At 36.8% G+C, this 26,309-nt stretch overlaps 2 protein-coding genes across 4 annotated transcripts in view; one reads left to right on the forward strand and one right to left on the reverse strand.

Moving 5' to 3' along the window:
• Positions 1 to 26,087, forward strand: part of Itga4 (integrin subunit alpha 4) — a 72,443-nt gene extending 46,356 nt beyond the window's left edge. For both annotated transcript variants that reach the window (XM_063259392.1, XM_063259393.1), the window contains 13 exons: positions 1,777 to 1,926; positions 3,791 to 3,867; positions 12,351 to 12,501; positions 13,608 to 13,703; positions 14,348 to 14,427; positions 14,782 to 14,871; positions 16,415 to 16,505; positions 18,706 to 18,813; positions 19,688 to 19,813; positions 20,702 to 20,821; positions 22,271 to 22,369; positions 22,733 to 22,852; positions 23,273 to 26,087. In XM_063259392.1, the coding sequence (XP_063115462.1) occupies positions 1,777 to 1,926; positions 3,791 to 3,867; positions 12,351 to 12,501; positions 13,608 to 13,703; positions 14,348 to 14,427; positions 14,782 to 14,871; positions 16,415 to 16,505; positions 18,706 to 18,813; positions 19,688 to 19,813; positions 20,702 to 20,821; positions 22,271 to 22,369; positions 22,733 to 22,852; positions 23,273 to 23,368 (1,404 nt within the window). In that variant the 3' untranslated portion in view covers positions 23,369 to 26,087. The remainder of the gene's footprint in view (positions 1 to 1,776; positions 1,927 to 3,790; positions 3,868 to 12,350; positions 12,502 to 13,607; positions 13,704 to 14,347; positions 14,428 to 14,781; positions 14,872 to 16,414; positions 16,506 to 18,705; positions 18,814 to 19,687; positions 19,814 to 20,701; positions 20,822 to 22,270; positions 22,370 to 22,732; positions 22,853 to 23,272) is intronic.
• Positions 23,745 to 26,309, reverse strand: part of Cerkl (ceramide kinase like) — a 112,964-nt gene continuing 110,399 nt past the window's right edge. For both annotated transcript variants that reach the window (XM_063259395.1, XM_003478501.4), the window contains exon 13: positions 23,745 to 25,577. In XM_063259395.1, the coding sequence (XP_063115465.1) occupies positions 25,496 to 25,577 (82 nt within the window). In that variant the 3' untranslated portion in view covers positions 23,745 to 25,495. The remainder of the gene's footprint in view (positions 25,578 to 26,309) is intronic.

The following is a 26,309-nucleotide window of genomic DNA, read 5'->3' on the forward strand; positions in this document are numbered from 1 at the left end:
GGGAGATCTGTCCCTTAGTGTGCCATAGGTCTATCCTGAGAAACTCATGAAGCGTAGACATAAACCTCCAGTGTAGTTTAAAGTAATATGTCTACCCTGGCTGAAAACTCTAGCATGTCTTTTACATGGTCAAGAAGGACTTTATGGAATCAATCAATCCTTTAAAATAAGAACCTGTAGATTGAAATGGGCATGTGAAATATGGAGTTAAATTGAGCTTTAAATTTAATTTGTTAGTATGAAAGACATTAAAGTCTGTGACCAATTCTTCAAATTATCTTCTGGGTACAGTAACAGGTCTCAAACCAAGGGAAATAAAAACTGCATAGATTTTCTACAGCATACCAGTCTATGTGTTGGGTAATATTTGCTGCATAGGGCACTGCCCTCTCAAATCCTAAGATCATTTCTGCTTTTAATTCTTAGTCTCAGCAAATGTTATAGCACATGATTTAATTGTCAATTGGATCTTTGTATAAATGCCAGTGGGTTACTTTATTAGTAAAATCTTATTAGTCTGCCCTCTAAGAGACAGAAAAAAAAGTTACTTTGTTCAGTGGGCTTTAGAAACCACATTTCTGCTGAAAGAGATCTTGAATCAGTGCTAAGAGATGCCTACTGTATTTATATGTTATGTGAATTCCACATGTTTTTATAAACTGGAGATTCCAGTTCACTATCTAGAGAAAAACTAATTTAATTAAATGCTAGATGGTTTCAATGAGGAGACTAACAAATAATCAAATGAAAAGATAATAAAATCACTTTTAGAAACTCATGGAAAACTTCTTTTAAAGAGAAAAATAATGCCTGCCTAGAAGTAAAGATTAACTGTAAGAATAGTCAATTCTAATAAGCTTGAGTTGTTTCTTTGGGATAAGAAGACAATAAATTTAAAATTTACTCAAATTATGCTTTTGACCACATGTCAGTGACAGCAGAAATAAAAATCATTGTACAGAAATTAGTAACATTAAATTTAAGAATACTACTCAGAGCAGAATTGATTGTGAGTGGGTTATAATTCCTGCATAATTAATAAATAGGTCCAAGATATAAAAGAACAATAAACCTAAGAGAACAATTAGTAATAAAATTCAATAAACTAAGATGCAAACTAACATTTTCATATACTAGCCATAATCAGTTAGACATTAGAGTGGGAAATAGTCCATAATAAATAGGAAAAAACAAAAAAAAATCTGCATTGTAAACATGGAGTCAGTTGAATCATACTGAATCCAAATGTTACTAAGAGAATGCAATTTAAATGGAACAAAGTGTTGATTAAAACTTTGCAACAGTATAGGGCTTATAAATGTAAAAACTATTTGCATTACCATACCAAGTCATTTTTCAAACTATAGAAAGCAGCATGGAAGGAAATATGCTGAAATGCATACCTTTGTAGATACCATTAGTTACAGCTCTGCATTTTACAGTATGTTTTCTTTTGTATTTGCCAAAAGAAACATGAATGCTTCTGTACTGTGTAAAAATATACATGTTAAAAAATATTTTTGGTGTAATGGCGTCTACCCAGATATTACCCAGTAGTTTAGGTGAAAGATTAGGTTTGGCTTTGGCTTTCATGTATCATAATTGACCTTATTCTGGGAAGAATTTATATATGTGTTTTACATTTATATATGTATATATATACTTACATGTATATATATGTATATGTATATATATCCATGCATACAAATGCACCTAAAAATGTGTATATATGAACATGCTTATTTTTGTTATTCTTGTGATTTTTAATTTCCCTAGAAAGATGTGCGGGACATCCTCACTCCAATCCAGGTTGAAGCTGCTTACCACCTTGGGCACCACGTCATCAGCAAACGAAGTGCTGAGGAATTCCCACCCCTGCAGCCAATCCTTCAGCAGAAGAAAGAAAAAGACTTGATAAAAAAAACGGTACGAACCTTTTCCTTTGTTCGGAGTGCTTTGTGACATGATTAGAGAGCTATTTAAAATATGGCATAATTCCAAAAAAATGAACTGTATGTCTGAATTTTAAAAAATTTTATGGATATTTAAGAAAACATAGTGTGTCCTGTTCTCCATGTTTCTTTATTTTTTATATTCCCTTTAGGATATTGAACTGAATATTTTAAATATGCACTTAGCCACAACAATAGTTCCCCATATATATAAAATGTTAATTTTCTCTCCTCGATGCCTTGCCAGTGAAGAGAATATATTACTAGAGAGAAAGCATAATGGAAGTAAGTTGCTTCTTGAGTTAGTTACTCAGTGTCTTCATGTGAGCTCGGTTTATCTTCCTCTTTCTCATCCTGTCTCCTTTTCTGGTTGTGCCTTTCTCTCACTTGCCCTATCCAGGGATCCATTCTGTCTTATTATTCCAGTCGCCTATCTGTCTGATTCATCTATAGCATATATACTTAGACAATGTAATTTCCTCTCTTTAAAAAGTGGTATCACATTCTTTTTAGTCACCTCCCAAGTTCGGTTCCACTTGAAGTTGGATCTTGCGTTCCAAGGAGTGAATTGCTTTTTCAAAATTCTCCCAAAATGTTTGCTTCACTGACGGTGCATTTAGTCCCTGGAGTGCAATGGTTCAGAACTTTACTATCTAGCAATGCAAAGATACAATCAACGGGATGTGGGTTTAGGCATGGTAAAAAAAATACATTAAAATAACCCACAAACATAAGAGATGAAAGGGACAGGTAAAACTCTAGTTCATATCCTGTCCAGGAAAAATTACACCTAAGTGACCTTTAATCACAACTGTTCCTGAGTTTATCATCACTACTATCTGATCTAGAATACTAAGGGCACATCAAAACTTGGGGACACATTTTCTTTTACTCGTATGAAAGTATAGAAGTCAGTGGTTGTTTTGCTGTTGGTGCCAGTTTTCAGGAAGAACTAATTTTAAATGTCTTGATGATATCAGTCTTGCAAGCATGCAATCCATAATACTGGCGATTTGTAGTTATATTAATCTACATTTTGGTTCTTCAGACAACTTGCTTTACAAAAAGGACTCGCAGGGGACATCTTGCTCACTTGATCATGTAGAGAAAATCTATGCCCCTCCTCTCTGAACATGGCAGTCTGCAGTCTGGCAAATTTACAATGCTCCAGTAACTTTCGACTTTCTGGATCCTCCCTTTTCTGTGTCTCTCCTTCTTTCATTTATCCCTATCATTCTTCTTCCTGTTTGTTTTTCTTTTGTCCTGCTTACCCTTCCGATCTTCCCATGGATCTCTTAGCATCCATGGATCCTACTTCAGTGTTCAATTGAATCAATTCTGGGAATCCTTACAGTAGACTACCGTTGAATTTTGTTCTGTTTGCTCAAAGTAAAATTTCTCAAGTTCTATACTTAGCTATTTTCAATGAATCTAAAATCACTGTCCTCCCATCTGCCAAAATTAAATAAGTGTGATGCTTTTGTATAATAAACAAGATCAAAATATAGCACCAGAAAATAGAAAGAAAGTTGATTAAGAACATTTTGGCAGCTGATATTCTCCAATTATCTACAGCGTGCCTTTAATTTAACTTTTCTTAAACCTCATTTCACTTAACAAATTTAGGCTTTAAATTTACCTCCTGGAAGAATTAAGTTTCTCTGGCACTGCTACTGTGTCCTTTGAACCCAATAATGCTCAGATGGAACTCTTAGGAAATAAAATAAATTCCAAACCTGATGTGTTAATTTTGTCTCTCTCCTGTATCAAAGATGTCTTGTTCTTTACATACAAATATATCTACTGATTGAAAAAATATTACCGTATTTTGTTTTCAGATAAATTTTGCAAGGTTTTGTGCCCATGAAAATTGTTCTGCTGATTTACAAGTTTCTGCAAAAATTGGATTTTTCAAGTAAGTTCACAATATTTTTTTATTAAGAGGACATCATACATATGTGTGTATGGGTTTCAAAGAAAAAGGGACTAATCTTTGACAGCATTCAAAAAATTAGAAAAGAATAATGTGTTGAAAGAGATTATATATACATTCTCCACTAGATTTGGCTACTAGTACATATTTTACCTATACATGTATACACACAATTACATGTTACAGTAAGTATGCACTCAAGGGGTGCTGCATTTCAAAAGAATGAATATATATGAGTAGTACAGTTTTATGGAGCCTGCTTTCATCTCTTATTGAAGCTATATCTGAGTGTAATTGCTCCTTGGGATATCATGGTATGTTTTAACATTCTTTAGGACTTGTTAATAGTTTTGGTAGCAAAATAAAATTTCACCGTACAGTACAATGCTTAGTTTGACACTCAGAAAACTGTTATATTGCTTAAACTAATATATGAAATAGCACATGTACAACAAATTTGAAAAGAAATAAACCAGTGTTCTCATCTAAATTCACAGGAGAGTAGAGACTGTGTAGGTAACGTGGCTAGGATCACATGCGGTGTGCAGTGAGAACTAGACATTCAAGGGCTGCCATGCTGCAAGATGAGGCCCTGGAATGTTGTGTCCTGTCTGATCCCCTCGATTGACATTGTTTTGCACTCTGCCAGGCTGAGGCAGGAGGGTTGCAAGATCCAGCCCAATCCAGGCAACTTAGTAAGAACAAAACTAAACAAAAAGCCTGAGGATATTGCTTGATGCAAAGACTGTGTTTATTCCCCAGTACCATAGAAAGAAAGAAAAAGATTAAAGGCATGAATAAATTACCAAATACCAAATAGGTAAGATCTTCCAGTCAGCAAGTGTGGATGCCCAAGGCTATGTTGGTATTGCCTGAGCCAAAATAATTCATATTTTCTAGCATGTCTTTTTCCCTAGTTTCACTTTCCACAGTGTCAGTTAATGATTGAATTGTGATTTGAATGAAGTAAATAAAAAATTTCAGAAATAATTCATAAGGCCCAGGTTTTCCTCAGTTCTGAGTAACATGATGAAAGCCCTCTGTCCTACTTTGTCCTGCAATGTGTACATGACCTACCCTGCCAGCCACTTATTAGTAGCTGTCCTGGTTATCAGATCCACCATCGCAGAATCCCACCTTGCTTAATTTTGGACCCACTCACATAAGTAGTGATGCTGGTAACTTTAGTGTACAATATTGTTAGATTTTCTTGATCATTGTTACCTTTTTGTTTCTATATCCAATCTATGAAATAAGCTTTATCATATGTATCAGAAAAACCATGGTGTCGTGTATACTTAGGGTATAAGTATACTGTATTTCAGATCAGGTGTCCACTGATGGTCTTGGAACATATGCCCATGGCTAACGAGAGAGTGCTCTATACTATGCTTGGGGTACTTGCAGATTATGGCAGCTTTTAGGTTGTTTATAAAAGACTGCCTTCTGAACATCATTCTGTATATGTGGCTGGCATCCCAAGAGTGCTGCTAACCGTGACTGGATGGAAGCTTTTCAGTCTTAGGAGACATGCAGTAACACGAATGCCAGTGTCAAGTAGGAAGGCCAGGATCTCTTTCTTCAGTTAGGAAAGTTGGAAGCTACTTCTGCTAGGGTAGGTGGTAACTTACTGAGGAACTTTCAAATAAAAGCTCTTCTAATTAGGCTTCACATCCACAGTGAAAGCTGTTGACAAACTGCCTTGCATTTTTAGTAAATTATACTCTTAACAAAAATATGCTCCCCACTTAGGTGTTCATTTCCCTTTCTCAGGGAGGAGGCCAATTGATACATGTTCTATGCATGCTCTTGGCTGTCTCCCCCTTGGTATGAATGGTACGTATGTGGTTCAGAACTTTAAACCCGCTTTAGGTAAATGTATTCACTCAGTAAAGAATGAGTGTCTGAAGCTAGAAATAATAAGCTGCCACCAGTGCCCTCAGCAGTGCTGATGCAAGCTGTCCCATCTCTTAATTAAAGCAAGCTGCCTCCTGCATGGTTAAGTTCTCAGGACAATAAACCACATCAAATAATTTCCATTGCAAAAGAAAGATGAGCAAATAGGACTTTACAAACATAACAGAAGGGTTAGCCATCACATAGCAGCTTGAATCAAAACAATCTAATGATGTAAATGGTTACTTCTTTTCCATAGTTTTAGAGTAAGCAATGCAGGCCTTCCCTGAACAATTGCTTTTATACCATTAGGGTGCTTTAACTGCATGTAATGATGCCTGACTGCTAGTGGCTTAAACAGTAAAGAAATTTAGTTTTCATAAACAGTCTGGGGGAAGGAGGTTGCAGTTGTGAGCAACTACCAAAGACTATATACAGTGGTGGCTGTTTTGGTTACTTTTCTCTCATCCTGTGACAAAATACCTGACATACAAAATGAAAGAAGGAAAGATTTGGTTTACAGTTTTTTGGGGTTTCAGCTGATACTCATTTGGCTCCAAGGCAGGGTGGCATGGCTCAGGGGCAGTCATTCATGGCAGCCACAAGCAATAAGACCCAAAAGGGCAAAGGAAGAAAATCACACCTCTTTCCTTCCTTATGTTGTATCCCAGCTCCCCACTCCTGGGAGGGTGCAGCACTCACGCCGCCAATCCCACTGCTAGAAACCAACCAGTCACAAATGCTAGATTCAGCCGCCTCCGTGACCACATGAGGCTTTGGGGAACCATCTTTCCATTCTTTTGACTTTTTCCTCCACGTCACAACATGGCTGCAGCAATCAAGGTTCCAAGCAAGAAATAAGCTCCAAGATTAAAATGCATTTTCTTTCTTTCTTTCTTTTTTTTTTTTAATCGATACCGGGGATCAAACTCACAGCTGCCTGCTTGCAAGGCAGGTGCTTATGCTGCTGAGCTAAATCCTCAGTCTCAAAACGCATTTTCTTTTTAAGGCTTCTTTTCCAGGAAGGAAAGTACCTTATCAGACTTATTCTAACCTGACTTGTATCATATATATTCCCCTGAATCTGCCATGGTTGAAGGAAGAGTAGTTGCCATGATCACATGACATGGTTCTATCCTTGTATCTGAGCCTAGGGGTCAATATCAAGGAAATGCTGCCTATTACCTGAGTAACTGGGGTTGTATTATCCATAAGAGAGGAAAACACTATTGTAGACAAGAGTCCATGATCCACTTCTGCCCTTATGCTATTAACTCTTGAGGACTAGTCTAATGAAACTGTCCTCAAAAGAGAGGCAGTAGACATAGATACTCACAGACTTCAGATAGTTCTAGGAAGATGAATTACATGCTTTGCACACTAAAACATGCTAATTGCCATCCCACTTTTTCAGTCCAAGTTCTCTTGATGTCTTCCTCTTGATGTCAATGAGTTTACCTTTATTTAATAAATTCTCTTTAATGTCAGATAGCATCTATTCCAGTAGGCAAGGTCTTTTCAGCATTTTCATCTTTCTTGGATTCAACAGTAAAGTAAAAATAAAATTACACTGAGGTCTTTAGACCACTTACCCCAGGGTCATCTTTTACCAAACAAATTTATCACATGTTGTGACACAGTAAAATATGACAGCATAGTATGATGTAGTGTCATGTTATTAATTATTTCTACCATCGTCATTAAAAATCAGTTTATGCAGAAACCCTGATTCACAAAGAATATTTATTATACCAAGACTTAGAGAACATTTCTTGCAAAATCAGGTGATATTGTTCACTTAGGAAAACCTAGAGTCTGGTGCTGATATATAACATATTTTCTATTTTTTCCTCTCTAACTTATTGAGTTATGATTCTCTATGTACATGGTGCCTTGATGTGTTTTAGGTAGGTGGATTCAAGGTTGCTTTGTAAATTTCATGTCTGCATTATGCGTGCTTTAATGAAGAGTGAACTATGAGTCCCAGGGAAAGCATCGGCTCGGTCTTGTCTCAGGTCCAGATGTGCACCTGGTCCTTTATTATGTCTCACACAGAAAGCTGGTGGATAGCTTTCCAAAGGCTCCATGCTAATGGAGCAAGATACAGTAAGAAGAACATTTGAAGAGTAAAATTGTAATTATGGTAATGCGGCAAAATAGCTTAAAATTGGAAAATAAACCAGGAGTCTCACTGCTGAAATGTGCACATTGTGTTGCGCTCTAATTTGCTGTTGTCTTGGATCCTGGCTACAGACACAGTGATTTCACCTTCTGTTGCTTGTGTAAGTGCCAGCTTCTTTCCCAAAGGTGTTCGGTGACTAATGCTTTGGTTACAAGCCAGAATATTTTATAAACGTCTATTTCTAGGCAGCTCTTCCACAAGTCTTAATTAAACTTTAATGTCAAGCTGAAGTTTACTTTTGGAACCTCTTGGTTCCTTTAGTAGTAACTTGATTAGAGAACACAGGGGGATGTTGGAAAACTGTGTTCCAGTATACTTTCTCACTCCCACTTAACAAGTGCCACCAGCCAGCATATAGGGACTTAACCCAAATGTTTCCCTCCTGGGACTGAGTAAGTCACCACCATCACTCAGGGACGATCCTTCACCCCACCCGGAAATGAAAACCAAGGTTTGGAATCACCACTTTGTTCTTACATGTTCTTCCTGCAGCATCTAACTTTGCAAAGCTAGGGATCAGTACTAGACGTGGTACGCACAGAAGTGTTCTTCGTTTATTTATCTTTCATTGTGTGGCATTCTATGGAGAAGTTAAAAACAGTAGGATGCTGTCTCAAAATACAAAATGAAAAGCTAGAGATGTAGCTTGGGGTAAAAGCCTTAGATTCAAACCTCAGTACCACCACCAGAGAAAGGCTGGGAGATCGCTTTCTTTAATACCGTCTGCTCACAGTAAATGAATAAATCCTGTGCCATCTGAAATAAGGAAGCCTCTATTGTCAAACTCAGTAAATTTTAATAAAATCAATATTACATTGTATGTTGATTTTGACACTGTTCTCATGAATCAGATTGTTTTACAGCAGGAACCATCCCAACCTAACTTTTTCTGTGAAGATATAGGAAATATTCTAGTCTTTTAAAGACAAATCTCAGTGTTTGCTATTCAGCTGTGCCCTTACAGAATCAAAACTGAACATGGCTGTGTATCAGCGAAACTTTTATAAGAAGAGATGTGAGTTTGACCTTTGGGCAGTATTTTGTAGACCACTGTTGTATGACACGCTTACTTTTTATATGGAAATTATGAGCCTGTCTTTAATTTTTGTAATGTGAAAATAGTTTCTCATGGATCTTTTATTGTTTATATCTAGCTTGTTAATATAACTTAAACTAGTTATGAAAAACCAAGATTCAGAGATTTTTAAAGAATTAATTCTAGGCTTAAAAGAACTCTTGAGAACCTGCTCTCAGGTAGATATAGAGAAGTGATAGAGGGGAAGGATTTGTCCCAACAAAACTACATGTGTAAGTTCACCAAAAGACGAAGAGCTATCAGCTGGAAACTGCTGACTTCCCACTGATAACTGGATGGAATAAACAATGTGACATGCAAGATGGAATATAGACACCAATGAGCATAACAAATACTTATGTAGGTTAATCTCACAAACAAAATTTTGAGTAAAAGAAGCCACATACAGGAGAGTAGATACAGAGTAAAAGGACTATCAATGCGAAGATCCCATTTATATAAAATGTAAAACCAGCAAAATCAGATCATAAGTATTACAAATGAATTTAGTGGGTTAGGGTAATAACTGGGGGGAAGTGTAATTGTTTTTTTTTTCAATCCAGGTGCTAGTATATTCAGTTCATAAAGTAATTATTGAGTTGTATATTTAGAAAATGTGCTTTTTTATACATATGTTTTGATAATAAATTTGAAGGTGAGGAATCAGGAAAAGAGGAAGAAGTTTTAACTGAATTGTCTAATTTCTAATTGGTATTAAAATTGGGAGAAGTATTAAAAATTAGAATTTGGTTTACACATTCTGAGGTCATGAGAAGTAGTAATTTTGAAAAAAATGACATTTCCTTTCTTCCTGGTATTGATTTTATTGTCATTTAATTATGACATTAACGTGGTTATTTCAGTAGGTGTGTTGCCACTAAAATGTTAGCAGTGTGAGTCACATGAAGGTGGTCATGTAAGATTTTTTTCTTAGTGAAACACATGAAATTTGTGAAATCTCACAGCACAAAACATAACTCTCCAGCTTCAATTTGACAAAGTTTATATGGACAATTTTAAAAACTTTAAAAATCAATTTTTACTGACAACTTCTCTGACTTTTACACATCCCTTGAGTATAACCCAATGCTTTTTAAATACATGAATACACACCATACCTGTGTGCATGCACACTGAGACAATAGTGATGATCGAGGTCTAGCATCCTCCCTTCCAGATACCAGGCTAGTGATTAGGGAAAGCAGGGATTGATTAGAAATTTTGAAAACACTGCATTATAGAAGCACCCAGGATGTTTGAAAGAGTGCAAGGCCACCCTTTCTTCTGGTTTGGAGGAGGCTGTAGCATGCAAGTTACCAGTCAGTCTTTGCTGGAAGAAACTCTGTGTTACTGATACTCAAACTGAATCTTAACAGGTCTACCAGTGCACAAAGACGTGGCATTAGAGGCAGAGCCAGAGCAACACAACACACTTCGGTGCTATTGGACACTCACTTGTAGGGTGAAGCGAGGGGTGACCTGTGCAGTCGAGGTGAAGCAGGACCAGCTCCCAGAGGCCTCAGCTGTCATGCTAAGAACTCTGAGCTCTTATCTGGAAGGCCCTGGAAGCCACTACACAAGCATGTGGCATTGCCCAGATTGCTTTGCTTTGTGGAAAATGACCTGGCAGTCTGCTGATTGGATTAGAAGAGAGGAGGACTTAGAAAAGAGAAATCAATCTATGCATGCAAACTACTTTAACTCCGGTTCAATCGTGAACTTGTCAGGCTTTCTTTTTAAAAAGACCTTCTTAGGAATAGCCAATCTAAATAATCAGTATTAATAGGAAAACAAAAAATGATAAGCCTTTGCTACTCCCAGACAAAGTGCTTTCCTTCCCTGGTTCCAGAGCCTCTCATTCCTAAGTCTTTCCCACATGTTAGTATTTTTCAACATTTATTTACAAATCTTTCTTTGGCTGTGTCAGGTCTACATGGAGTGAAGATTATGTTTCTGTCAAGGAACAACAAATTTAATGCCTGATTTTACTGTACAGAAATTATAGGTGTTTGTGAATCTTCAAGCAATATTTAAAAACACAAATTCTAAGGCACTATTTTTAAATAGTCCCTTTATTTTAATCAGTTCACAAACAGCTGTTAAATGTCTATTCCATTTACTGTTTTGTGAAGAGTTTATTCAAATATTAATCTATGCATGTTTAGAAGAATTGCACAATTTGAACATTTTAGAAGAAACCTTCAGAGTGCTGAAGTGCTGGGTGATTATCTGTTATTGTTAAGACAATCTACCTGATTATTTACTTTGGGTCACATCCTCCTCTAACTTGAACTAATCTTTCTAATTTTTTGATTACTAGATAACCAAAGCTTTCTGTCTTTCTGGAAAGTTTATAAAATCGTACCATACTGTAACTGAAAGTTTTCTTTAGCATTCAGCTGTCCTAACCTTCTTACTAGGAAAGAAAATGGGCTGTAAGGCAATCTGCAATTGCTTTGAGGTTTTAGAACATTCTAGCTACAATCTTTGGATAAATTCCTTCAGCCTGAAGGAATCAATCTGAAGATTTCATGGAATATGCATAACCCAAACTTCACTGAATGGTGATATTAACTTTTATTATCTCTCATTAGATAGATCAGTGACCAAAACATAGAAATGCTTAAATCCCCTTACACTGAAGAACCGGTAGCAGTCCCAGGGTTTAAACTTACTCTGGATTGGCAGCCATCCTACCTTTGCGGTTCAGAGGATGGTGAAGAATTTCTGCAACTCTGTTTTTAATTTGCCTTAGTTGTTGGTAGACATGGTCAGTCACAGTGCCTCAGAGATTAATTGTAGTCCTGCAGATTTTAGTGCCACCCAGTTGCTGGGCATGGTGGTTATGACCCATACCTTTCTCACTTGTACCAAAATTTCCCTCTGTTTTCTCATTCTCCTTTTTTCCCATCCCCTACTCCTTGATTTTTATCCTTTGGTTTCGCAGCAGCTAGTTCAGTGACTATTCAAAGACTGAACAAAAACAAAACAAAACAAAATGCTTTGCTCTTACAAACACTGCATAAGCCCAAGGAAAACATTAAAATTATAGAAGTAGTGGAAAAGAAGACAGACCAATTCATTAAATCCAGTTAAAAAAACAAACAGTTCTTAGTAATAGCTGATTGGATTTATTTAAAATGAAATAGCTGACTGAACATGAAAAATTGAGTTCTTTTAATATACATACAAATTTGCTTGTATGAGGGTCATTCCACATTTTTTCTAAATTAATATTTCAGTGCAATATAAATAGTACATATATGGAGATGGAATTTTTGTTTTCTAAATAAGAATTAAATTAATTTTTAGGCCATACGAAAATAAAACCTATCTTGCCGTTGGGAGCATGAAGACGTTAATGTTGAATGTGTCCTTGTTCAATGCTGGGGATGACGCCTATGAAACGACTCTTCACATCAGACTACCCACGGGGCTTTACTTCATCAAGATGTTAGACCTGGTAAGTATATTGTAAACCACAGTATAGCAAGACACAACTTAGTGACTTAATTTTATTAAAATGTTAAGTGGTATAATTTACTTCATGGATTTGGGGTGTAAGTAATTATAGCATAAGTCTTAATATTTAGACTTATGACTTAGGCTCCTGGCTGTTTTAAGACTTCCTCCATGCCCCTGCTCAGCAAGGCCGCTTCCTTGAGCTCTCAGATCTGAAGGCATCTGCTTCCGGTGCTGGAAGAAGAGAATCACTTGGATGCCACTGCTTTTTTACTGCCATAGCATGTAAGGTTCTGTGGCAGACACCGGGGGTTGACCCTGTGATTCTTCCCCCCAAAGGACGGTCAGTATGTCAAAAGCAGTAATCAAGGAGTAGGGGATGGGAACTGATTTGGAAATCTGGATGGTAAGCAAACTCTTAAGCAAGGTCTCCTTTTCCCAGAGAGCTGAGAGCCTTTGGAAGTCTTTTCTTAGCACTGGGCCTTATTCAGGGGCATTTACCAGCACCATTGAAAGAGAAAGAAGATGAAATTTCAGAGACAAAAGCCTCAGCTGCTTTCTCCTTTGAGATTTTTATTGCTCAGCAAATTCACCTGTATCCTACCCGGGATCTACTTCTTTACAACCAGGGGTGTTGAGAGAGGGCTCTGACAAGGTATTAACACATTTCTGTAGAGCACTAGAACCTGTTTAAAGGAAGGAGAAGCAGCTCAGGGTATTCATGAAATACATCTTTAAAATATAACTATTATTATTACTGTGTTTAAATATCTCAAATACACTTTCACATACAGGATGTAATGAAGTATAGACCTTCCTCATTCCTTGCATCCTATTTCAAGGAACAAGAAGTCAGAGTCGGAGTGTATATGCCAAAGAGAATAAAGGCTAGGAATTTCTCAAGGGAGAGTTTATGTGAATATTATAATATACATATCTATGTACATATTTACATGGTTTACATGTCTGCTTACTTGTCTCTAAAGAGAAAATGATTTCCTAGAAAAGGCAGTACTCCTAGGGTCACTTTCTTTTCAAAACCATCTCATAACATGTTATAAATTTCTTACTCCTTCCTAGCCAAACCATTTTCATTTTTCCTTTTAGGGAGAGAAGCAAATAAACTGTGAGGTTACAGACACCTCTGGCACAGTCAAACTCGACTGCACCCTTGGTTATATATATGTAGATCATCTCTCCAGGGTAAGTATTTAGCATGGATGGTTTTTGTTTACTAACAGGGGTATATTTTTTTCTCCCCACCCTACCTTTATGCTGCACATAACAGGTATACATTTTTACTTAAAGTGGGAAGTGATGCAGTCATGGCAAACTGAACTGAGTCTGAAATGTCTGAGCTTTGTGTGTGTATTCTTGGCAGTCTTCACTGTTTACGAGGGGGGTGCGCATGCTCATGTCGAGGTGGGCAAGTGAATGTCAATCAGAACTCTACCCCCCTCCCCGCACACACTCCCTCTCCAACACCCCCACCCCACCCCAGGTGGCCCTGTCTGCCAGGCATGTTACCTCTGCCACACAAAAAAGGTGTTTTTGGCAAGAGTCCCTACTCGAGTTGTTAAAGCATTTCTAATTTTGTCCGTCTGGACCTGCCTGTCTTTACATTCTGAGTAGGCTTTGTCTCTGAACGCTACTTGTGGAAAAGCTTGCACTTTCAAATTGCATTTTACTGCTGAGGAAGGACTAGCTTATACCTCTAGAACAGTGTTAAGTATGTAGTCCATCAAAAAATAGATCATACACACAGAAAAACACTAAAATTCAGATGACAAAAAAATGTGTTTTAGATTGTTCAGTTTTGTTTTGAAGTAGTCTTTTGTGTTTTGCAGATGGATGTCAGCTTTCTCCTGGATGTGAGCTCTCTTCGCAGAGCAGATGAAGACCTCAACATCACAGTGCTTGCCTCCTGGTACAGTTTATTATAAAGAACAAATTATAGTAGAGGAATTACAATCTTATATGGGGGGGGGCTTTTTGAGGAACCATGTTACATTAATGTCCATAGTAGAAACCTTTTCTAACCTGCTGTATTTAAAAACCATCAAAAAACCATGTATAAGTAAATAACCACTTAAATTGCACCAAATCTCTCCCTGCTCTGCCCTTAAATATTTCTGCTGCCACACTGTTTACCCCTACTCCTCCAAAAGCATTTGTTAAACCAAGATCTAAGCATTCTTTTAGGTACACATAGAATGAAATTACTTTCCCCAAACATAATCATGCTTACTGGATCCTAACAGGGCATATTCTGTTTCTGTAGTGAAAATGAAAGAGAAATGAACAAGCTAATGGACAACAAAGTGACTGTAACAATACCTCTAAGATATGAGGTTATGCTTGCTGTGCATGGGTAAGTAGTCAATACAAGGGCCCTGCTTCTGTTAATGAGAATCATATTTTAACATTAAATTAGAAGGGTATTTTGTCTCTTAGCAGTTACCTCAGTGCTTTTTACTTATTGTTCATTATTTTAATCTACCCTATAATCATCACTGATACTGCATCAAACTCATGCTCAGCTGGTGGAGACCACTTACTGGAAGGGCCCCAGTGAGCTCCTAGCAGGGAACAGTGAGCCTTTCAGTTGTAGGCTGCAGTGTAGGGTTGTCCAGCATTATTGAGTGTGCAGTTTACATAATTACATCCCTGGCGAGTGTGAAGTTCAAAAGTACAAGCTTGGCCAAACTGCCACTCTCCAGACCCCACAGCTACCTGCGTGGCAAGCGGACAGACATGAGGGAACTGGCTGCAAGGTGTCCCTTGTCACCCTTTAAATTTCCGGAATCACAGAGTTCTGTGATCACAGCCCTCAGGGCGGCCTTCATTGCTTCTTCAAGATTTTAGTAATTGCTGAGTGGATTCTCTTCTGATTCAAATAGTGAAGAAAGAATGAAAGCAGGATTAAGGAAATCTCTCCTAATTTCATCGGCAATTATTCAGTCTCCTACTCTTTGTTTAAAACTGTAGCTTTTAAAGCATTACTAAAGGAGCTTTCGTGGTTGCTCTAAATATAAACAATCATTTTAACCACTGATAAAAATGTCATAGTTATAGTATATAGACATAAAATGTCTATCTCTAAACCTGATGGAATTGTCAAGTTTGAGATAAAACAAAAAAGGAGACAATTTACAGGAGGACCTTGAGGGTCAGTGGATACACAAATAAAAGGTGATTGTACCTTTCCTGGCTTTGAGTATTTATACCACCTCTCATCCTTTGATTTTCTTAGGCTGAGTATTGTTCCCAGTTTTCACATCTCATTGCTTTGGGCAAGGGATATCCTACAGCCATTAAGCTAAAAAAAAAAGGACTACATACACCATTTGATTTGATTTCTTTCCTGTTTAAGGGGTCCCTAAAATATGACATTGTCTAATGTTGGCTGCCAAAACAGCAGTTTGTGAAGGACTTCCTGAGTGTGTTTCCAGTGTTCACTGCTGACCATACATAAGTCAAATCAAGTGAAAAAGAATGCCAACCTTGTATTCCAACAGGAAGATGATGATACTTGGCAGTGTGTGAGCTGTTCCCCAGACTTGGGATTCATTATAAATAGCCAACAAGGATTGGGGATAAAAAAAATAACCAAAAAGTAGGTTAGATTTCCCCAAGAGAAAGTTAAGGATATACTTCACAGTTGCAAAATATGTATGAATCATTTTGGTGCTGAGAGGGCAGAATGGTCAGCACCATGAAGCAGGCAGGCTTGGGAAGGTTAAAAAAATACATGGTGAATAAAACACAGTCACTCAGTTCAAAGCACATGGCCCCATAATCTTCTTACGTGGTCAGAATAACCCACAAAAATAAACCCCGAGTAGCCTGTGTACCTCTTAAGTATGCTGTAACACGGAGCATATGGTGTGTACAAAGACTTTTCTTTGTTTCAGGTTTGTGAATCCAACTTCCTTCATGTATGGCTCAACTGAGGACAGTGAACTCGAATCATGCGTGAGCGAGAAAATGAACTTCACGTTCCATGTAAGAAAAGCTGATTGTGTCTGTTCTGTGGAACTGGAGGGTTGCTGCTGATGCATTGCTCCCACCCCTCTGAAGGCCCCTGGCCCCCGCGACCACGGCTGCTGCAGAAGCTGCTGCACTGAGACTAGGGCCTTTTCCTCTCAGCCTGTGGTTTTCCTCCCATTTGCTTTATTTTTTTTATATTAGTACAGGTTTGCATTGCATAAGTGATTACATTCATCATAGGGACTCGGTACACATGCATAACACATCTTAACTCTTTTTGCTTCTCGTTCCCCTCCCTGTCCTCCTTAGTTCCTCTTGGTCCCCTTTCCATTTGCAAAAAGAGCTACCAAGCCTTACAGGACAGTTAACACATCGAGAGGTCATGCCTGCAATAGGCAGTTACAGTTACAGGGTGAGCTGACCCCAGTGGAGACACGTACCAGGGATGACAGACCCAGGGAAGGCATCTGTGGACCTCTTCTTGGGTTGAGCTTTACAATGGTCCTAACATTACCAAGTAAAGAAAGCTCCTGCCTCCCGCCTCCACAGATTTACGGCCTGTGACTAGCACTATCAATTAGTGAACAATCTTTTTTTTTTTTTTTTTTTTTTTTGTCTTTTTCGTTTTTATCGGTACCAGGGATCGAACTCACGACTGCCTGCTTGCAAGGCAGGCGCTTATGCCGCTGAGCTAAATTCCCAGCCCCAGTGAACAATCTTTTTAAAAGTACAGAATGCCATCATGCTCTGGAAATGTTAATAAATTGATATAAAATTTATAAATATGCTGTCAAACTGAAATTCTGAGTAAATAGATCATGCCTGCAAAACGTTTTTGAATCCAAAGCACCATCCTGATCTTATATAGCAATCCGTAGACTGTGAACCCTGCAGTGGGTACAGTATATTCTATTTTCCAAGGTGACACTTTACAAAATATTAGGATCACTTGTGGTGCCCATACAAAAATGCAGATTTCTGGGCCTGCCCTAGATCTATTGAAAAGAATGGCCTTAAAATCCCCTCATGTATATCTCCTTGGGATTTTGTTGTGTTGCTATATAATGCTGAAACAATTTCATCTACTTTGAAGTCCCACGAAATACTTGCTAGAACTCAGTGAGGGGCTGTGCTATGATAAACTAAAACAGAAACAAAGCTGGACTCTAGAAAGCCTATTTATTTATTAACTTACCACTAAGTATTTTCTAATTAGTGTGCAATGGAGGTCCACAGTGTTACACAAATGTGCACTTGAAAGGGTCTGCTCACACACACAGATGCTGGAGGTCTGAATGGTAGGTGGTGATCAGGGATGAAGTGAACTGCGATTTAGAACGGTCATTCCCTGGACCCACTGTTGACCTTTCAGTTGCTCTGTGATTAAGCACCTGTCCGAAATGCAGGCACGGGGTCTCCATCTGTGCTGTCTGTACCCAGAAGATGACTGCAGGTCTATGAGTCATCTGTGTTTTGCACAGACATTGTTGGAAATTTTTTCCTGGCTTACTGTATTGACTTTATAATTAGCTCGCAGTAGGCAACATTTGGGCCCAAACTCCTCTCTCAGGGAGCTGTAACCCCCAAATTTATCAACAGGCACCAAATAACCTTTTATGCAGTTTTATTAAGAATCTGCTGCTCTTCATGAAAACCAATAACATACTTTACCCATTTTTATAAATACATTTAGCATTATAATTATCCTAAATAAAACATTTTAGAATATATTTTTATTCATTTACAGCTGACAATTATCCTCTCAGCCTGGAATGATACTGTGAAAATATAATAGGCGTTAAAAATAGAATACCAAGAATTCAACTCTTGTCCCTTTTTAAAATTTCATCACTGGAACATCCGGAACACCTCTGAGCGTTTTTCCTCGGCTGGCACAATGACAAATGTTTACCCACCTCCCAGACTATAGGGACCAAGCAGCCATGGTTTTAAAGTGCATAATGTGACATGCGAATGTCTGCTGATGAGGTCTCTTTCTTAAGCCTGGACTTTTGGCTGGAAACAAAAAGCCAAAATGAGAAAACTAAAAACTGATCAATTTATTAATCAACTTTTAATATTCTGAGTGTAGATGCCCTCTCTCCCTCTGCTGCCTCACTGCCAGCAACAAACCCTCACCATTAGACATGTTGCGGGTCACCCAGAACCTCACTGATTTGCATCTTTAAATTGTTTTAAAATTTTTCCTCATCAGGTTATCAACACAGGCATTAGCATGGCTCCAAATGTGAGTGTGGAAATCATGGTGCCAAATGCTTTTGTTCCCCAAACTGATAAGCTGTTCAACGTTTTGGATGTCCAGGTAAAAATGAGCCTTCTCTCTGATCTTTATTCAGTATGCCCTAAATACTAAAACAAATGCAGGTCAATTTTTTATTCTTTAGGAGTATTGCTATGACAGTGATTTCTGTTCACTTATTTCTGTCTCATTCAACACTATGAATTCACTATGCATTAATGCTTTGAATATTATACATTGCTTTAGAAGTGTAGAGCAATACTGGAACTTCATTTGACTTATATAGTAAAACTCTTCTATTATCTGTACTAAAATACATTTTCTCTAATATGGATATGGTGAACTAATTTAGTTGGTAAAAATTCTCTGTAAAGCTTGGAGCTGCTGTCGAAAGTTCAATAATAGAGCTTTTTAAGAAAAACGCAATATTTAAATCATTTATGAATTCAGTTATCTCTTACTGACCACAATTCTTTTTGCCTCAGGTTTTAAGAAAAATATTCAACTGAAATATATATTTCAAACCTACTTCAGTATACTTTTAAAATTTTACTTGAATTCCAGATTTAGATAATAGAACATGCAATAGTATTTTGTTTTGCCCATTAAGCCAAAGAAATGTTTAATTTAAGGCTAATGCTCAAATTTCATTTTCATCCTCTCCAGTCCAGTATTCTATAAGATCATTCTGTCAGCTGAAGACCTAAATCCAACCCTTGAAAATTTTGCTGGGATTTTGTTCATGTTTTGCCACAGAGATTTAATCTCTCCTAAATAATTCTGTCAAAGTATTTTCATGATTTCCCACCAACCTGATACAGTTTAGGAAACATAATTACAAGTTCTTAAACCATGCTGTGTTTATCCTTTCCAATGTTGAAAATAACCTTTTTTTTTTTTTTTTTTTTTTTTTTTTTTGCTTCTCTGCCTTTTATAGACGACTACTGGACAATGTAAATTTGAAAATTACCAAAGAGAATGTGTATCAGGGCAGAAAAGAGATGCCATGGAAACCGTAAGAAGCATCTTCAAATTCTTGTCAAAGACTGATAAGAGGGTATTGGTAAGTTTTAGTTTTATCACATTGCAGTTTTTGCTTTCAAAAAAAGGCATAAAAGACCCAAGATGTGTAATAGATATTGTGAAATGAGAAGAAACTTCAAAAGGAAAGAGAAACAGGGGTGGGGGAGAGGAGGAAAGAGAAAAGGAAAAAAAGAATCAAAATCGGCTTAGTTTATTGAAAAGGGTTGTGCTAAAATCATTTGAACAATTTTTCATGCCTATATCTTGTACTCTGAGTAACTACTGTAAAGATAACAATGTGAAATGTGTTAACTATTGTTATTTTCCTATTGTTTTGAATTTTTTTCTATAAAATTTAAAAAAGAGGCATAAACCGTTGGTGGGAGACAACCCCAGATTAGGTGATATCCTTGCATGAAAGGGAAAAGCATGATGGGAGGAACAGGAAAGACCCAGCATTCATTATACATTATAGTCTGTTATTCCCCAAATACCCGCAGTTGCAGCCAGAAACCGTTCGACCCTTTGGGAACACTGTCACCTGGACAGCCTTACCTACACATTCCCTCCGCCTTAGTGAGCTTGGGAACAGAAATTAGGGAAGCAGTCACCATCTTCAAATTAGCTTTTCCAGCAAGCAAAGAACACACATATGGTAGCAGGACTCCGATTGTTTTGTCCCAGAAAGCCGAATTACTAAGAATGGCTCCCCTTTAAACACACTGTTTCTGTTCTGCTTTACAAAACAAACATGTGTGTTTTCTTTAAAGCCAGGTAGTTTCTAAATGCCACTAAGGAAAGCAGATGTTTAATGGTATGTTTACCGAAAGACAATTAACTAAATGCCATATTTTTAATTTTTATAAAGTTTTTAAAAGTGGAAATGTTGAAAACTTCAACACAGTATTTTTTTTATATTCTTTTCTAGTATTGCATGAAAACTGACTCATACTGTTTAAACTTCCTATGCAATTTTGGGAAAATGGAAAGTGGAAAAGAAGCTAGTGTTCACATTCAGTTAGAAGGCCGGCCATCCGTTTTGGAAATGGTAAGTCTGAAGTGCACTGACAACTTCATGGATACCTTCCTAAGAATCGAAGTTTAGTTCCAGGTACCATCCTCAGGCAGCATGGTACCTAGGCATTTGACAAATTAATTGACAAATTAAGGTAAAAATAAAATTTTGGGATAACCTTAAAATTCATTTCTACTCATCACTTTAGCTCTCTAAAGACTCTGGTATAATTCAGTAGTTCAGAAAGCATGCCTGATTGTTTATGAACCTTAAATACATCAGAGAAATTGGCTATCTCAAAATTTCATGTAACCTTAAAAATTCTTTTTACACTGCTTTCAATTATCCATTAAAATCTTTTACGAATAGTTACCTAGTAAAAGGCTTTCGTAAAATCACACTATACCATCAAAGTACATCAGTAAGAGCAAAACAATTTTTAAAATGCTTTAAAATTAATGGCATTTGATTTAAAAGTTAATGAATTTAAAAATAAAATACCTGTTAATTTATTTTTATGAAGCGTACTTCAAGATAAAACTAGATTTATCTAAAGTCCTATTCACAGTTTCTTCATTTGCTCAATATAGGTAGTATCAAAATAGTGCTGTAGATTAAATGAGCAGCTGCTGAGTGGATGGTTTTTCTTTCTGCAGCAAAACAGGGGATTGAACCCAGGGCCTTCACAGTGAGCTGTTACACCGCCAGTCCTTTTTATGTTATTTTTTGAGACAGAGGCTCACTGCTAGAAACTGGTTGTACCTTTGTCCCCATCCTGACAAAGATATCTCCAGATATTGCTGTAAATTTACCCAAACTTGTAAAATGTCAGATAATCTTTACATAGTAGTTTTTAACTTTTAGGGCTCATCAACCTGTTTAAGAACCTGACTAAAGAATATATTCTCATCCTAGCACATACACACAAGAAAATACTGTACCTCCGTAAAGCATGCACCCATCTCCCCAAGCTCTGCGTTCAGAGCTATAAAGTCCTTGCCATAGGTCGTAAGGTTCTGAGTTCATCCACTGATTTTATATCTGAATTGTATTACAGTTTTTATCAAATTTGTTTTAAAAGAAACTTTAGATTGAGTTGAGGAAATGTTTATCTAGTGAAAAAGTCTTCTTTGGGGATAAAAATGTAACATCCCCAAGGAAATTACATTGTAACCAGTAACATACCTTTTATTACAGTCTAACAAATAATATTTAAATCAGGTTACCTGCAATGTAGTTATGCTTCATTAGAGTTTCAGTGAAACATCAACAATAACAATGAACAATGAAAGCATGCTTTAAAATTAATGACAGTTAAATGTCTAAACTTACACCACTCCTTTGGAACCATGGGAAACACAGTAAATAGAAGACAAGCTGCAGAAGCATCTAGATAATATGTAAGTCATAGGGAATCATCCTGTTAATGACTTCACAAGGTAAAACTCGCTAAGGCGATGATGATCTCTCTGTTTTAAACAGGACGACACCTCAGCACTCAAGTTTGAAATAAGAGCGACAGCTTTTCCAGAGCCACATCCCAAAGTTATCGAACTAAACGAGGATGAGAACATAGCACACGTAAGACAAACTCTGTAACTAGTCCGCTAGAACTGTGAGGAAGCATCCTGTGAGTGTGTCTGTCATCGCTTCCTCTTGCCTACCTGAGTCAGAAAATTAGTGTGCACCCAGATCATGGAAGATATGGAGCACTTCACTGAGGTGGCATTTTCTACAGCTGCAGGAGGAAAAGACAGTTTTTTGGGAGGCGTAATTGGTAGCAGTGAGAATGGGATGATGGAAGAGCCTTGGAGAAAGCTCAGGCCACACTTTTTCCTGTAGTTGTATTAGCCCTGCAAATGTATAAGGATTTGGGGAAGGTTTGAAAGGAAATTTTTAAACTGTTTTGCTTCATTTTTTTTTTTCTTTTTTTTTTTTACATAGGTGTTACTGGAAGGATTACACCATCAAAAACCCAAGCGCCGGGTCACCATAGTGATTATTTCAAGTAGCTTGCTGCTTGGACTGGCTGTCCTGTTTGTGATTTCATGTGTTATGTGGAAGGTAAGCCTTTAATAGTTAGCACATCTGGAGCTGCAATCATCTCTACTCAATTCTTTATTTTCTCAGAGCCCATGTGTGACTCCGAGTTATTAAAGCACGTGGGTTAACTTTGCATATTCTAACTTCAGTACCAAAGTCTTTCTGGAAAACTAGTTTATTTTCAACAAATATTTAAGCTAGATCACCAGCTTTGAAAGAGAATCTTTTAAAAAAGCATTTACAAAACACTTCACAGTATGTTGAATGTCAAGTTTGGGGTGAGGGTAGCTACTGTATCACTGCATTAACAACAAAATGCTGCCTTTGCCCATGATGTCCCAAACGAATGTTTTCTGAGTACAGGGAGTAAAAGCCCTCTGGATTTTTGATGTAAATATAGTGTATGGGTAACCATACATTATTATGTAATTCTGTTTTTAGGCTGGCTTCTTTAAAAGACAATACAAATCTATCCTACAAGAAGAAAACAGAGACAGTTGGAGTTATGTCAACAGCAAAAACAATGATGATGAGTAAAGACTTCTTTCATATTCAGATAACTGAAAACAGACTCAGGTTAGACTAAAAACATTGTTTACAGGAAAACATTTTTCTCAGACCTTTGTTGTTGTTGTTGTGTGTGTATTTCTTTTACTTACAACACATGGTGTTACTGAGGTAAGAATTCAAGCCGTGACAACTCTTCCAAAGAAAATAACTGCAAAGCTGTAATTTATAGCCAAAGAGGATCTTACAAGTATTAAATGGGTAGAAGAACACTACAGCCTTCGACTTGTTCAAGAAAAATAAACCCTGAAACATATACTTGAAAGTATATTAGACTGGGACAAATAAGCACAGATTCATTTCAAGTACGTCTATGAGAGTATTTGAAAACCAATCTTTAAAACCATTTCATGGAATTTTCTTTAAAGACCTTTATTTGTAATGCATTTCCTTTTCTTCAGCAATCATTTTATTCAATAGACTACGAGTAATATAGGCCTGATGTACAAATTTCATACTGAATACACTGGTTTAACAGGGGGACTTGTGGATAACTACAGAGCTTTTTTCTGTATATCCATATATACATAGCTATATAGATATATATGGATACAGTACACATTTATCAAGACTACTTAGGAGTCAAAAGAAAACACCTTGAAATATTGTTTGTAAAAAATTCTTAAGTGTTCTAATTTATATTCTATAACAACAAATTGTAAATGTTGCACTTTAACAAGTATACAATGATGTATTTAAGAAATATGAAAGCTATACAAAGAATGATTTGGGGTCCATATTTCAGATACTGGGTACTGTATAAAATACTATTCTAAATTAAGCAAATAAGTGTTTTAATCAGGCCTATAAATGCATTCTCCATAGATATGGAGTAACACATTTCACAGACAGTTGAAAAATACACATCTGAACTATATAGTGAACATAAAGGTGACATCAAAATTTCTATGAGCTGGGGGGTGGTAGCTAAAATTTTTAATATTGTAAGAGGTTATATTTTAAAACAGCTTCTTGCTGAATTTTAAATAATTTAAATGCATTTTCAAGTACATTCATTTTGTAATATTTATTTCATGTAGATCTCTTTATATGTATAAGAAAACTGTGGTCAAATTTTTGAGCATCTGTTAGAGGCAGTGATCAAATAAATAAGAGACTAGTCTGTCCTACTCTGGAAAATATTGCTTTACATGAAGTCTTTGCTGCCAGCTGTCTACTTCCTCAGATTTCCCGCCTTGTGAAAGTTATCCATTGCTAAGCCTCTGCTCTGTGACTGGTGGCTACAGAATGGGGAATGTAGAGATTTTTGAAGGCATCTGAGCAATAAAACTTAAGCACAAAGCAAGTATATGTGGCAAATTTAGTTTTGCTTGTACATATTTTAAATAACATTTGTGCAAAGGATATATTTTTATCCTTTTATTAAAAATTTTAGTTCTTTTAGAATAGCTAGGTTCATGTGTCAAAATCTAACAGCTTTAGAGAACTGTTGTCTCTGAGGAAACTAAAACTTGGTTGTTTGTACTGAAAGCCAGGCGCCATCACTGCCAGATGCATGCCTTTCTAGTTCAAGAAGGGCAAAGTAACCTGGTGAACTAACTTGCATCCAGTTAGGTACTTTATGCAGTTGTAAAGAAAATTTGTTATAAAGTTTGTGATGAATTTTAAACCCTATTTATACAGTCTTTTTTTTTTTTTTTAGAAGGTTATCTGAGTAGTACAAAGTTTTTGTGAGAGAGTTCTGTTTTTGGACATACCACTGACTACTTGTGCGATTTTGAAGTTTAACTCCTCAGGATTAGTTACCTCTCAGTGTGGTCCTAAGAGATCTGTTTATGTCAGGCTGTAGGAATCTGACCTCAGAGTTGATGGGCTTAAATCCTGAAAAACAAAACAACTCAAATGATTTTGCTTTAGAATTAAAGGCATGAAATATTTACTTTTACTTCCAATAAACACCTTCTAAAAATGAACTTTTTTACTTTATGTTATTTAATCTTGGTTTTCAAAGCCTTGGCAACTACTTTTTAGTAGCACCAAACAGACAAACTTTAATTTCTTTGAAAATGCATTTAAACTATGACTCTGTTTAAACTATGACCAAGTCCTTCCATTTAAAATGCTACTTTACATACTTTATAAACAAGTGCATGTTACTTTGGAATCATTCATTTCTTCCATGCTTCCTCCATAAAAACTGATAAGTCCTGGGTGTAATCTGTAAAGAATAACATGAGTAATTTATTATTTCATAAATCTCATTCTGTTATTTCTCCATACACTAACATGGTGCCACATATAGATTGAGAACCAACAAATATATTCTCATGGTAGAACTTCAAAGGAGGGATCCTGAAATATCAACAGTAACCATTCCAAAGCCACCTTTACCTCTGTGAAGGGTCAGTTCTTCCTATAGGACACGCACCGCTAGTGGGCGTCATGCATACTTTTTCTGCCCATTTGGTCACCATGCTACTCAAGAATGAGTTTGCATTTGCCAAAACCCATTTCTACCAGCTGCCCTTGTTAATTAATATGTAAAGCTGTTCATTTGTAAAGTATGTTGAATGCCTTTTGAAGATTTAATAAAAACAAACTGCTGAACATGAAGTGTTGTAGTATCAGAAACCTATAAGAGGAAACCAAGAAGACAAACACTCTAACTCCCAGGGCTTCACGATCGCTCAAGATCTTGATTCATTAAAAAAAAAAAAAAAAAAAAAAACTATACAGTCACATATCTGGATAGTTTATTTAGAATCAAATTTGGAATGCTGATGTTGAGAATCATAGCCAAACGCAATGACTTTGTTCTACATTAGGGTAAATAAATGTAAAGTTACCATTTTCTGTTCATTGTAAGTTGTGTATATGGCCTTCTATACTTCTCTGTTTAGCCATTTTTCAATTTATTACCTCAACCTTGGAATGTTGAGAAAAGTGGGCT

Source organism: Cavia porcellus, unplaced genomic scaffold (genome assembly GCF_034190915.1).
Source record: "Cavia porcellus strain 051 isolate PalLab524CR breed Dunkin Hartley unplaced genomic scaffold, mCavPor4.1 scaffold_12, whole genome shotgun sequence".
Taxonomy (NCBI): domain Eukaryota; kingdom Metazoa; phylum Chordata; class Mammalia; order Rodentia; family Caviidae; genus Cavia; species Cavia porcellus.